General features: G+C 37.8%; 1 protein-coding gene across 1 annotated transcript in view; it reads left to right on the top strand.

The window, feature by feature from the left end:
- Scai (suppressor of cancer cell invasion) overlaps positions 1 to 9,883 on the top strand; it is a 96,092-nt gene extending 86,209 nt beyond the window's left edge. The window contains exons 16-18 of the mRNA XM_032903242.1: positions 2,644 to 2,817; positions 3,015 to 3,115; positions 7,240 to 9,883. Of these exons, the coding sequence (XP_032759133.1) occupies positions 2,644 to 2,817; positions 3,015 to 3,115; positions 7,240 to 7,386 (422 nt within the window). The 3' untranslated portion in view covers positions 7,387 to 9,883. The remainder of the gene's footprint in view (positions 1 to 2,643; positions 2,818 to 3,014; positions 3,116 to 7,239) is intronic.
- The last annotated feature ends 3,377 nt before the right edge of the window (positions 9,884 to 13,260 follow it).

Below are 13,260 nucleotides of genomic sequence, written 5' to 3'. Positions count from 1 at the left end.
CCAGGTCAAAGTTAGGATACATGAATTGGCACAACTTCAAAGGCTTTTCTCTTTCTTTTCTTGTTTTGTTTTGTTTTCTGTGAATTTTTATCTTATACTTTTAAAATAAAAATTTCTTTAGAGTCCACCAGAAGGACAAGTTTGTTTGGGCCATTTTGCCAGTGGCTACAAAGAGAAGCCTTTTGCCCTTAGCATTTTGTCCTCAACAGGTTACACATAAGATCTAATTCTAACTCCCAGTCATTTCCTAGGTCAAATGCTAAGTGAAACTTCACACTGTCTTAGCAGTACTTGAACTGTTTCACTGTCTCCCTGACTGTGAATAGTGCTGATGTCTCTCTGTGGGAGATGGCATTTCACTGCTACTTCCCAGCCTGAAGCTCTGTCTGCTGACATAGTTTGACACAGGAAGTGATGGTCAGCACTTGAATGCCTGAGAGAAGCTGGAGACTTACACCGTTGTTTTAAGGTAAGTTCTGCTATTTAACAGGGAAAATCTTGTAGCAGTTCTAAGTTCACATAACCAAAGCCAAATCCTAAGGGATAGAACTTACCTTCAAACAACGGTAAAATTCTCCTGCTTTGAGGATTTTGCATCCTGTTTCTTATTGTTTCTGGAGGAACATAACCTCTTCCCACTACTAGAGAGTGCTGTCATCATCCTGTTCTAATGTCTACCTGGTCAAGTGTTAATACCAAAACTTAGAGAACTTATTGCGCCAAGGAGGAAAACACAGACTTAAGGATGCCAACTGAATTTGAGTCCCAACCTAGCCTCTTGTTAACTAAGTGACTTTGGAATGTTATTAAATCATTCTGTGCCTCAATTACTTCATCTATCAAATGGAAATAATAATAAGTACTTAACCCTGTAGCATAGTGCTAGGTATCTAGAAAGCACTCAGTATATGCTTAATAATAATAATAATTCATGTCCTTAATGGTGTTTTTTTTTTGTTTAGCATCCTATCTTTATACTATAAAATTTAGACTACAGATACTTTTAAAATTCAGCCACCAGACAGATTGAATATTCTTGTATTGAAAACATTCAGGATTTATTCAATAACATTGTTGCTGTTGACATTTACAAAAGGGCTTGGGTACTCTAGCCACAAAATAGTAGATGTATTTGATAAAGTTCCTACATTTTTTTTATGTCTGTAGCTCTATCATTAGTCCAGACATACTTTATTCATTCAAAATAGTTTTTTAAGATTTATTTGTCAGACATTGTGCTAGGCACTGGGGAACAGCATTGCATCTGATAACACAGTTCTTTCTTATAGAACCAATACCTAGTGGAAGGTAGAGATGACCTAACAGGAGGAAGTATGGGAGAACAAAAAAGGAACTGTTACTAACACAGAGGAGTAAAGCAAGGGGAGGGTGGTAGATGGGGATGAGGAATAACTGAACAGGAATGTTCCAGCCAAGAAATGTGTCATAGCCCTGAGCTATGAGAGCCCGTAAAACACTTAGAGAAGTTAAAGTAGTGCCCATGGCTGAAGGGACTGTGATTGAATGGTAAAAACCCTTTCAGGACTGGTGATGTGGCTGGAGAGATTTGAGTGAAGGATGCTCAACAGAGGAGGACGAAAGAGCGTGCACAGAGAATGAAGTAGAGGGACACTGAGAGAATCAGCAGATGGCGGAGTTGGTAGCTCAACAGTGAACTAAATGTTGAGCCCTCAAATGCTGCAGGACTTGGTGGGAGACAGAGAGCAAGAAGACAGGAGTCTGTGACTCAGAAATTGGTAGAAATCCGGAGTCTTGATGAGAACCTGCACTAAAGAACTGTAGGGGAAGCATATGTTAAACTCAAGATCTTTTTGAGAATGAGGTTGAATCTAGCCCAATGCTACTGAGTAGAAATGTAGGATGAGTTACAGAGTAGTGAGTATTATTAACAGTATACCTTTGTGTACTAAGACATTGAAGTCTGGGATGCATTCATAAATAGTCTTAGTGTGGAGTAGTCAGTCTTTGTGTACAGTGGATCACAGGACAGACAGCACAGAACCAGAACTAGAGAATTCAGTTGTAATCTTTGAAAATTAGGCATCTTCTGTGAGCATAAGTAGCAACTAATATTGTAGGAGTTGGTGAGATCAGCAGTATGTAAGGCCAAAGAAAGGAAATGTTAACATTAAAGAGCCATCCAGAGAGCCAAATACGGTAGCACATACCTATCATCCCACACTTGGGAGGTAAAAAGACAGTAGGATCAGAAGTTCAGGGTTGTCCTTAGCTACTTCATGAGTTCAAGGCCAGCCTAGGCTCCATAAGACCCCATCTCAAAAAGACATGTGTTACAGGGAAAGAACAACAAATCATGAAAGTTGGCAGAGCAGATGCTCATCAGATATATCATGGGTGTTTCATGGACAGCACTTGCCACATTCAGATGGAAGTAGATAGTTGTTCAGATAATAAAAATGTGTTTAACATTCATAATGAAGGAGGCTCAGTATTTTTATTTTATTTAGAAGGCAGTATGCCTAGGATGTGCTTTATGAAGAATTTACCTTGTTGAATTGTGATTTACTGATACAGCTTTAATTTTACACATTATCAGTATATTAAAATATTGCTAACCCTTTGTAAAACTCTTGTCTGTATGTAACATGTTTGTTATTACAGATCAGTCTCAGCGAGGTAGCCTCTTCACGCTCTTTTTGAACAATCCTCTAATGGCCTTCCTATTTGTGTCTGGATTGTCAAGCATGCGTAGAGGCCTGTGGGAAAAGTGTCAAGAATATCTTCGAAAAATCAACCGTGATATTGCCCAGCTACTGACCCATTCACGTTCAATAGGTACCCTGCTAATCTACCTGAACACTTAACAAAGCTTACTGTAGTGGCTTAAATGGTTTCCTGCTATACCTATATTGTATAGGTTTATTTAAAGGTACTTGTCCCAGATAGGAAAATCATGAAGCCTTTCCTTATTAGTTCCCTATTGAAGTGTCATTTTCATGTTACCTCCTTTCACTGTCCCTTCCTCTCTGCAGATCAGGCCTTCCTCCAGTTTTTTGGAGATGAATTTCTTCGATTGCTTCTCACAAGGTTTGTCTTCTGTTCAGCCACCATGAGGATGCATAAGGCCTTTCGGGTAGGCAGAGAACCATTAAAGACCAAATTCACCGTTTTGTTATTGAGTGTTGTTTATTATATTTTACTTACATTAAATAAAGTTTAAATAGATCCAGAATAGTATTTAGAAGTAAGCATGTGCAGCATTATGATAAATAGTATTGCAGGTATGGGCGTACGTACTTGGAATCCCAGAATGCCAGAATTCAGTAGTTCAAGATCAGTCTGGAATTCACAGTAAAAGCATATCTCAAAAGATTGAAAGAAATAGAGAAAGGTTAACATGTGACACATGTTTCCATTAGGAACATTTTCATGAGCTGCTGAATTCCAAGCACTTCAGAGGTAGAGGTTGTAGTTCAGGATCACCCTTGGCTACCTATTCAGTTTGAGGCTAGCCTCATATATAATGCACTGTCTTTACTTGGGAATAGGTCCTGCTAAATCTTTCCTTAAATGCAACTGATCCCCTGAGTGCTGTAATCATTCGCCTTTCCTTAAAGCCTTGTCTTTTCATTTCTGTCTAGTATGTGACTGGATTTATATTGCTTTATTTCAGTCACTGGTGTTCTGAGGGCTAGAGATGTAGCTCAGTGGTAGAATGCCCACCTAGTAGGCACAATGTCCTCAGTTCAGTCAGCACCACTAAAAAATAAAACACATATATACCTATGTATATGTATATATATATATGTACATGTTTGAATGGCATGTTGCTACAATGAGCCATGTTGATTAGTTTTCATTCTTTGGTATTGACTCAATTACCATTCTGCCAATAATGGATTTCTGGATTGCTTCCAGATGTTTATTTATTGTACAAATACAGTAATAGTTGGTGCACGCCATTAATCTTAGCACTCAGGAGGCCATCAGGAGAATCTTTATGAAGCCAACCTAGTTAGTCTACATAGTGAGCTCCAGGCCAGCCAAGGCTACATGGTGAGACCTTGTTTTAAAAAACTAAACGAATAACAAGACCAATAAGACAAAGAATAATAAATAAAATAAAATGCACACAAAACACATGAGATGTGCTTTATGTTGACCAGCTACTCTTGGGCATGGGACCTGTCCTGGAATATGATTGATAAACCTAGAGATACACCATTGTAGAAAACTCATTTTCCTTTTCCCAGAAGATAACAATTACAAATAGCTTCTTGGTTAGGGTTAGGATTTTGTCTGGTTTGTACCTGTGCTGGTCCTTCTGTATCTATCAGTCTCTGTGAGTCCATGTGTATATCACCCCTATGTATCTAGAAAGTCTTTTCACCTCTTCTTTTGCATAGATCCCTGAGCCCTGGGTATTACAGGGCTTTCTTGGACCAGCTCTCTAATTAAGCATGAGGCTTATTACATAGCTTAAAGCTGTCCTCCTTTAGCTGGGGCAGACTCAGCTTCTAACTTAACCTGACTCCCCTCTATACACACTTTGTCCCTGCCACAAAGCTAGCCAGCTCTTTACCGTCCTGCTCCTTTCCATTCTCTTCCCTGTCTGCCCTCTTCATCTCCCTCCCCCTGCCCTCCATTTTCTCTAATTTTTTTCTCCTCTCCCTCTCCTCTCCCGCTTCTCCTTCCCCACCATACTTCCTGCCCCAGGTCCAGATGTCAGCTCTTTATTACACAAAACACACATTTCAGTCTTAACCACTCAACAGCAAGACATTGCCAGATCTATCTCTTAGGGTAGCCTTTACTTTGTCAATGAGGGTTGGTGACCTTCATCTTTTGGGCAGGGAAGGAAAGACAAGCATTTACATATGAAAAACTGGGTCATGTGTCATAGAAATGGCAGTACCAAAATCCTGCCAGCATTTAACTCTCTGCCAGGACTAACAACTGAAAATGCAGGGCCCACCTTCATACAGTGTGAAGAAAGGGGGGATGAAGTAATGAAGACATCTGTTCAGGATTGAGTGCATCACAGTCCCATTCTCTCCACACTGTCAACTTGCAGGTCTTCATGTTATACCGTCTACTGCAATAAGTTTCTCTGATAAGATTTGGGAGAATGCACTGTATTGAGTCCTGGCCAAGTTGGTACTCAAGGTTTTTGGGTTTAATATTATCCATTGCATTTTTTTCTTTTACTTCAGTATAGAGTATTAGGTTTTTTGTTTTGTTTTGTTTTTTTAATCTTTTTACAACCTGTAGTTTCAAAGTATTCTGCCACATACTTTCAACTTGTTTCTAGTTTGGCTTTGTATAATTGACACAGTCTCACCTTGTAGTCCAGGCTGGCCTTGAACTTTCTCTGCACCTGTCTCAGCCTCCTGAGTGCCAGGATTATAGGTGTGCCTCACTATTAATGCTTAACAGTGAATTGCACAAAACTGAAGTGTACCATTGGTATACATTATATTATTGTGAATGCAAACCTCTACTAAACCATAGGACAGCATCATTCCAAAATGTTTCCTCTCTAACCCTTCTGGAGGGTCTGTGAACCACTACATCACAGATCACTACACTACGTATGTGATAGTGCCAAATCATGAGCCTGAATCACATTGATAGACTCTTGTGTAAGCTGTTACTAAGATTAGCACATTTTTTGTTTCATATATCATTAGCTTGTCATTATTGTGTATGTGTGTGTGTAAAAGTGTCTTGCTTGCATATGTATATGTGTACCACATGCCCGGTACCCACAGAAGCAAAAAGATATCATCAGATCTCCTGGAATTCAAGTTTGGGTGGTTTTGAGCCTCCATGTGGGTATTGGGAACCAAACCCAGATCCCCTTGCAAGAGCAACAAGTGTTCTGATCCACTAAGCTGTCCCTCCAACTCTACTTAGTTCATCTTGTTTGTGAGAGTAGTCTGTTGTTGCTGATCACCTGGCAGCTGTAATATTAGCTGCCTATGAAACTCTGCTTCAATACAAAGTAAAAGACCTCCTGTGAGTCTTTGCAGACATATTTTGAGTTTTGACTTTGAATTTTTGTTATGTTCCTCACATACAGAGAAGACTTTAAAAAATGTGCTTTTTATGCTACCTTACCGATAGGTTCCAGCTTAGTCAGCAACTTTAATTTTTGGACTTGTGTGGCAACACAAGATCTTTTTATTTTCAGTTTTTTCAAAGACAATCATTAGGAAACTCAAGCATCGCTGCCTCTGACATCTATTTCTACTTCCTTATCCTCTCCGCTGACACGACCCAGTGTCTCCTGGCACTGGTTTGCTTTCCTTTGTTGATTGACATCCAGTGTGAGTTTACTTTGTAGACTGTGTCTTCTACTGTACTGTCCATCAGGACACTTGCCCCTTCCCACTTTTTTGAGTTTTATTAGTAGAAAGTTGTTGTGTGTTTCATTTCTAGAAACTGCCAGACCATTTTTCAAAGCAGGTCATTAACACTTTATACCTTGGCAAGGTCTGAAGATACTTGTATGCAGGCTGCCTGGGTGCCATCAGACCTACAATCTGATCCCATCCAGGCGGGTGGGACCCAACCTGCCTTCACTCATCAGGATTGGTGGCCAATATCTTTCCATTTAACAATAAAGTTTTTGAAGACTAAACATTTTTAAATGCCAAGGAAATTCAACTAATTAGGTTTTCTTTTGCCGTTGGTTTGTTTTCTTCAGGTACCTAAGAAATCTTTTCTAATATTACAAAAGTTTTTTTCTCTTTTCTTCTTTAGATTTTGTATACTCATTTTGGTTTCTACCTCAGCTTTTTTCATTCATACAATGAGTTTTGGGGGTTTTTTGTTTAGTTCTATGTGTGGATCTTGCTGAGGATTTGTATGAGTTTTGATAGTATAGAATATAGAGCCTAACAGCCATAGATAGAGGCTAGCAAATATTTGTGAAATAATTCAGAATGCTAATATAGTAAGCTAGCCCATTTGAAGCTATATTGAGAGGTCATGTGTCACTTGATATTAAGTAGTTCAGTACAGTAGCCAAATGTGGTTGTGTTCTCGGGAGGCTGACAAAGGAACATGACCACATGTTTGAGGTATAACAAGATCCTGTGTAAAAGTCAGATGTTACCAAACTATCAAAAAACAGATATACTAGTAATAATAACTGGTAAGAGAAGAAAATAAACATTTAACTGCTCCTTAATATTGTTAAGCAAGTAATTTCCTCCCAGCAGACTATGACACATGACTTTCCTTATTTACCAGGAAACTCGAAATTACCCAGAATCCTATCCACAACTGCCAAGGGATGAAACTGTGGAGAATCCTCACCTTCAGAAGCACATTTTGGAATTGGCCTCCATTCTGGATGTTCGAAACATCTTCTTTGAGAATTCTATGGATGACTATTAAACCCTCCTGTTTAACAGTTTTTCATTTTCCACAGATTTTAAATGGTGCAGTTTTTTAATGTAATGACAGAGACATAGTGTGTTACTTGGTTTTTATTTTTGGATTTAGGAACCACCATTTTAAAAGCAAACTGAAAAAAAAGTTCAAACTTTTAGGGTAACTTTTAAAATATAATCTTTCAAGTCTTTTAAAGTCTCAATCTTGAAATTTTTAATTTTTGGTTTTGACATCAGATACTTACCTCCAACATCTACCCCCACACTCAAATAGTTACTATTGCCACCTTTAGAAGAACATTGTGTTTATTTTTACATAATAAGGGCAATCTGTAAGTTACACATGGACCTTTAAATGTCTGGATTCGGGAAATACCTAATTGTTCATAGTGGTGAACAATGGCCACATGGACTGCTGAGAACCGAGAGCAGAGCCCTTCTGCGGAGTTTCTTTCACTACACACTAATAGGAAAATAAGTTACTCTCTGATGTGCAACTGATGTCTTTAGATTTCTTAATTTCATTAAATGTCAAATTTTTAGAACCTGTTTAGAATTGGTTTGCATCTGGAAATTAAATCTTAAATTGGAACTTTAAGATGACAGATATTACTTAGAATGTGAGTACTATTATATTTGTTTGCATATTTTACTTTCTTTATGGTCTTTGAATGCTAAAATGCAAAGGAAAATACTTTTAAAATATTTTAGACAAATATCAACTAATTAGGTTTTCTTTTGCCGTTTGTTTGTCAAGTCATTGGTTTCATAATCCTGTGATGTCTCCAGTAGGATTTCTACGCAGACTCTTCGTTGATTGGTTTTAAACAATGTTTTCATCAGTTCCTTGGTATACTCATTGCACAATTTCTAATCTTTTCTTCATATTCAAATTTCCAAGGCATCGATGTTAGAGAGACTGTCAGTTTGAGTTGAGGATAACTGGGTGTTAAGAAAGTAAATTGTGAGTTAATTTTGCTTTGACAATTTGGAAGTAAGATATTAAAACTCCCTGTGTTTTGTTATTTTCTATTCATGCACAAGATGTTTCATTATTTTAAATAGGACTCAGTATGTATATAAAGATTTTTGTATGTTCTTCCCCTCCATCTCCTTAATAATCTCAAAGGTACTAGCTGTGAAGGTTTTTCCTTCCCAGCCTCTTGGGGTTGCATGGCATTTAAATTTAGAAATCTGTGAATTGTAAGCCTTCTGCCTATGTTCATGGTCTACCCCTGACAGTTCCTGGAGAAATGGGGTGGTTGTTTTCAGATCTCTTTCCTGTGTCCCTAAGGAAATTTTTGATGTGGTATTTTAACCTGTTACTCTCGCTAGCGCATCTCATGGGTGTAAGTTGTAGCCGTATGTGCTCCAGTGCACTGACTTTGTGAAGTCCAGATTATGGTTGGGTCAGGGACTTAGGACGTTTCATTTGCTTTTAAAATTGTGTGTTCTTTCAGACAGTATTTTTAAAAGCTTAGAAAAAGGTTAATCTGGAAAGAGCCCTTCCAGACAGAGTTTTCTTTTTTAAAAGGCCTGCTTCCATTTGTCTGCAAATCATGATTTTCCTTTTTTTAACTATCCTCTTGAAATGTAGCAGTAAATGGTCATTAGCTGTCTGGCCTCTGGCCCTATTCCCTTAAGTACTGACCAACAACGCACACTTCCCTGTTCCCTGACCTGCGTTTTATTCTTTTTTGCTAAGCATAAGGACCACTGGTTTCAGAAGCAAGAAGTCTTGAGTTCTAATCCTGGCTTTTCTAGTAACTAGTATGATGTCCTTTAGCAAATAGTTTCACAGTCCTGCTTTTTTAGCACTCTTCCATATAAAATAGAGCAACTCACCTAAGATCCTATTTCTGTCTGTAATTCTACAGTTGGGAGCCTTGGTTCCAAAAATGTTGATTTCCTCCCCATTGCTTCCAGAAAGGTTGAATTATGTGGTTCTAACACTATAACATCCTTTCTACATCATGTGCTAAGATGGTTCAAACAAACCAAAAACTTCTGGGTCCTACTGAGCTGTTTTGAAGCTTGCTTAACGTGACTGTCCTGGAGAAATTAGACCTTCCATGGTCAGAAAAAGGTGTATGTTAGAGATCATAGTATAAAACTAGATTACAACATGGGTTCTTAAACTAATAGTAATGCAGTTCCTAACTAGTGGACCAAAACCGAGGCTGTAGCTTCACAGTAGAGCATTTAGTTAGTATTCAGAAATCCTGTTTGGTCTCCATTACTAGGGGGGAAAAATTTTAAAGAAAGAAATCAATTTTGAGCTGGGTATGGTGATACATGCCTTTAATCTCAGTGCATAGGAGGCTAAGGCAAGAAGTTTGCAAGGTCAGAACTAACCTAGATTATATAGCAAAAGTGCATCTCAAAAATAATTGTTAAGAGATCTGGAATCTTTTGAGAGCAAAGCTGTTGTAGGAAATTTGAAACATTTTTTTAAAAAATCTTTGCCTTTAAAAATAAAAACAAATGTGTCACACATATCACATTTTTTGTTAATGGCATGTGAAATGCAAGCAGAGGAGACTTAGAAAATCCTTGCCTTGAGGATTAAGACTGGCTTAGTATTAGAAACTTGTCTAGCATGCATACAGCCCTGGTTTCTATTCCTGGTTCTTAGAAGTACAGCAACAGCATCGGGAGTTCAAGGGCATCCTTACTATATAGAGTAAGCTCTAGACCAGCCTGCGCTAGAGTATGGGACCGTTTCACAAAAAATAGATTTGCCTATTCTAAGCCCCATTTAATCTTAGAATTTTTAAAAACTTAAATAGTGAAACTAAAAAGAGCAAAGCAGAGGGAGCAACATTTTTGTACTCAAATTGCACAAATTTCTCCATAGATTCTGGTAAGGTTTCTGGTGTCTTAAGAATCACTATAAACAAACTAGGAAGAATCTGACTGTTAAAAGACATGTTATGCACAAATCAAAGTGAAGCACAACAGGATTTCCTTTCCGTATCCATGTATTTCTGATACTAAAGCAGTCACCTTTCCTGTCTGATAGAAAGAAAGCTGAGATGTCAGAAGCTGCTGGTTATTTGGTGATAGACGTACAAACACAATCTCATCTCAACCCAGTTGCTCAGGCTTCTTTCTGTAATAAACAGAAGGGAAAATTTTAGAGATGTATAATCTTTACATAAAAATTAAGATTTTGTTCTGTTTTTGGATATTCAAACCAGTCAGGATAAGGATCAGCCATAGAGTGTTTGCCTAATATCTGCGAGGCTCTGTGTTTAAATCCCAGTACAATGAATATTCATGCCAGTAAATCAGCTATACTAACATTTTTTATTAATTATAAAATCAGATTCTTTTCTTTGATTTTAGGCAGGATATATTTTGTATGAAAGTGTTTCCCTCCTAGGAAGTGGTGCTCTCAAAAACTTTCAAAGCACAGAATTTATTGTGCCCTTTATACTTTTTAACAAAGTTAAAATGTTTCACAGTTTGGGAATTAAAGTGCAGTTCTTATTTGAGGTTTTCCTGACTTGAGGTCTGGATTTGGAGTTTGGTTTTGTTTGTTGTCCTCTGTCATGTAATGAGATTCTCATAAATAGGTAATGATACTGAATTTCACTAATGTCAAGGAATAAATCCAGATCAGACTTCTGACTCAGACACAGATCCTTTTGTAGCATTCCCACTTCAGTCTCTGTGTCTGAGAGGGGTTTCAACCTAGTTGAAAAGTGTTATAATCACCTCAGTAACCAGAGAATGTTCTGGACTGGAGATGCATTTTAAGGCCACTGCAAGAATCATCTGTTAAGTGTGTGAGTAGAGGAAGGCTTGATATGACTATGAATGCCTTGAGTCTCCTAGAGATTTAGGAGTGTTTTCTGTTCTCATGTTTATTTGGAGAATTTAAAGAGTGTTTCGGTTGAAGGCTCTTTTTAGAACTTATTTATTTGAAATTCTTATTTTTAATGGCATGTGTATATTTTTGTGATGCTATATGAAATCTGTAAACTTTTTGTATATATGTGTACATATTTTTAAATATCTTGGTATGCAGTGATGCAGTGTGTGTATATTATATACCCATACCCATTGTGGGCTGATTTATTTTAGTTCTGTGAGGACATCAGAGTGGCATTGTTCATGCTACTATAATTAGGTTGTGGCTGGATATCCTTCACACGCCTCAATTTTAAGGGGCTTGTGCTGAGATAAAATGAGCTCCTTTGGAGTTGAAATTAAGATATGAAGATGCTAAGAGTAGGCTGCATATTCTCAGCTTTAAAATCATCTACAAACTTCCACTTAAATTGATATATTTGCTAGAAACTTGGAAAACTATGTTTGTGAAACTGAGACACCAGCAGTGTCTTAATCTATTAGTTCTTTATTTTTCTTAGCCCATATTTGAGTGTTAGTACTGAGTAGAACTTTGATGGCTATTGAAAAAAATTACCTTGCTCTCACTTGAAAATAGAAAGTGTCTTTTAGGTTGAGGAAATAGCCATGTTTATCATTACAATATCTGATGTTAAATTTTAATTTCTGAGTTTTTTCCAGTATGTCATTCTATGTGTCTCTGTGAGGCAAAAGGAGGGACACTAGCAAAAGATGGCTGAACCTCAGTGGGCTGGATAGAGGGGAACTGGGTTGTTGATAAGTGTGTGTGTAGCAGTATCTGGTTAAGTGAACTTTTCTTATTGGCATTGCAGAACAAGGATAAGTCTATTCATCTGAAGAATGCTCAGCAAATTCAGAGCCTTCACTTTTATTGCTGAGTTCCCTAGGAATACATTTGCTCTACAATTTAACCATACATCCACACACCAAGTAGGTTTCTTAATATGAAGTGCCTAAGAGGCTATGCAATCCTGGGCTTCTAGCTGAGTGCAATGTGTGGGGCGTGGGGGAGGGGGGTATTTGTAATCCCAGTTCTTAGGAGGGGAAGGTAAAAGAATCAAGAGTTTGAGGCCAGCTTCTGGTGCATAGTAAGTTCAGAAGCAGCATAGGCTACAGAAAACCCTAACTCAAAAATCACATAACAGACTTGGGATGATGGTGTTGGACACAGTAAAATTACAGAAAATATGTACAGTGGCAATTTGAATGTTGGGGTTTTGCAATATTTTTAGTACATGTGTTTATTTGCATGAATGAATGTAAGGAATATTTAGACACACTTTGATACATTTACTAAAAAGAATAAAGTTATTTCTGCATTGTAAAATGTAACTCCAGGGCAACTTTCTAATGTACTTTTCGAAAAACCCAATCTCTCTTATTACTTCTTTCAAAGAGAAAAATCAGTTTGAATCCATTTTACCACTTCTAAAATTATCACATTTGCCCCCACCCCTAATAAAGCATAACAATTTTCAATTATACTCTTAAAGTTATCTTTTTCCTGAAATAAAGATACATTAATGTGGTTCTTTTTCTGAGAAATCTTTCAAAAAATGTTCTCAGACTCTAATGTTTTAACAACCAAAACTTTTTGAAGGTGGAAGATCATATGTTGTTTAAAATTCATAAGACAGGCTGGAGAGATGGCTGAGCAGTTAATAAGAGCACCTCTGAGTTTGGTTTTTTGAGACAAGGTCTCTCTATGTAGCCCTGGCTGTCCTGGAGCTTGCTATGTAGAGCAGGCTGGCCTTGAACTCACAGAGATTCTCCTACCTCCACTTTCTGAATGCTGGGATTAAAGTCGTGTACCCTCACGCCTGAGCAAGAGGCCTCTTACCAAGGACCTGGGTTTAATCTCTGCACACACAAAGTTTCTTACAACCTTCAATTCCAGAGCATCTGATAACTTCTCTGGCTTCTGTGGGCACTACATGCATGTGCACTGCCTGCATGTGAGGCATAGACATATATGCAGGCAAAATACTCATACACCTAAAAA

This window comes from Rattus rattus, chromosome 5 (assembly GCF_011064425.1).
Source record: "Rattus rattus isolate New Zealand chromosome 5, Rrattus_CSIRO_v1, whole genome shotgun sequence".
In the NCBI taxonomy this organism is placed as follows: Eukaryota; Metazoa; Chordata; class Mammalia; order Rodentia; family Muridae; genus Rattus; species Rattus rattus.
The sequence above is the reverse complement of the archived record's forward strand: the minus strand, read 5'-3'. Positions and strand labels throughout refer to the sequence as shown.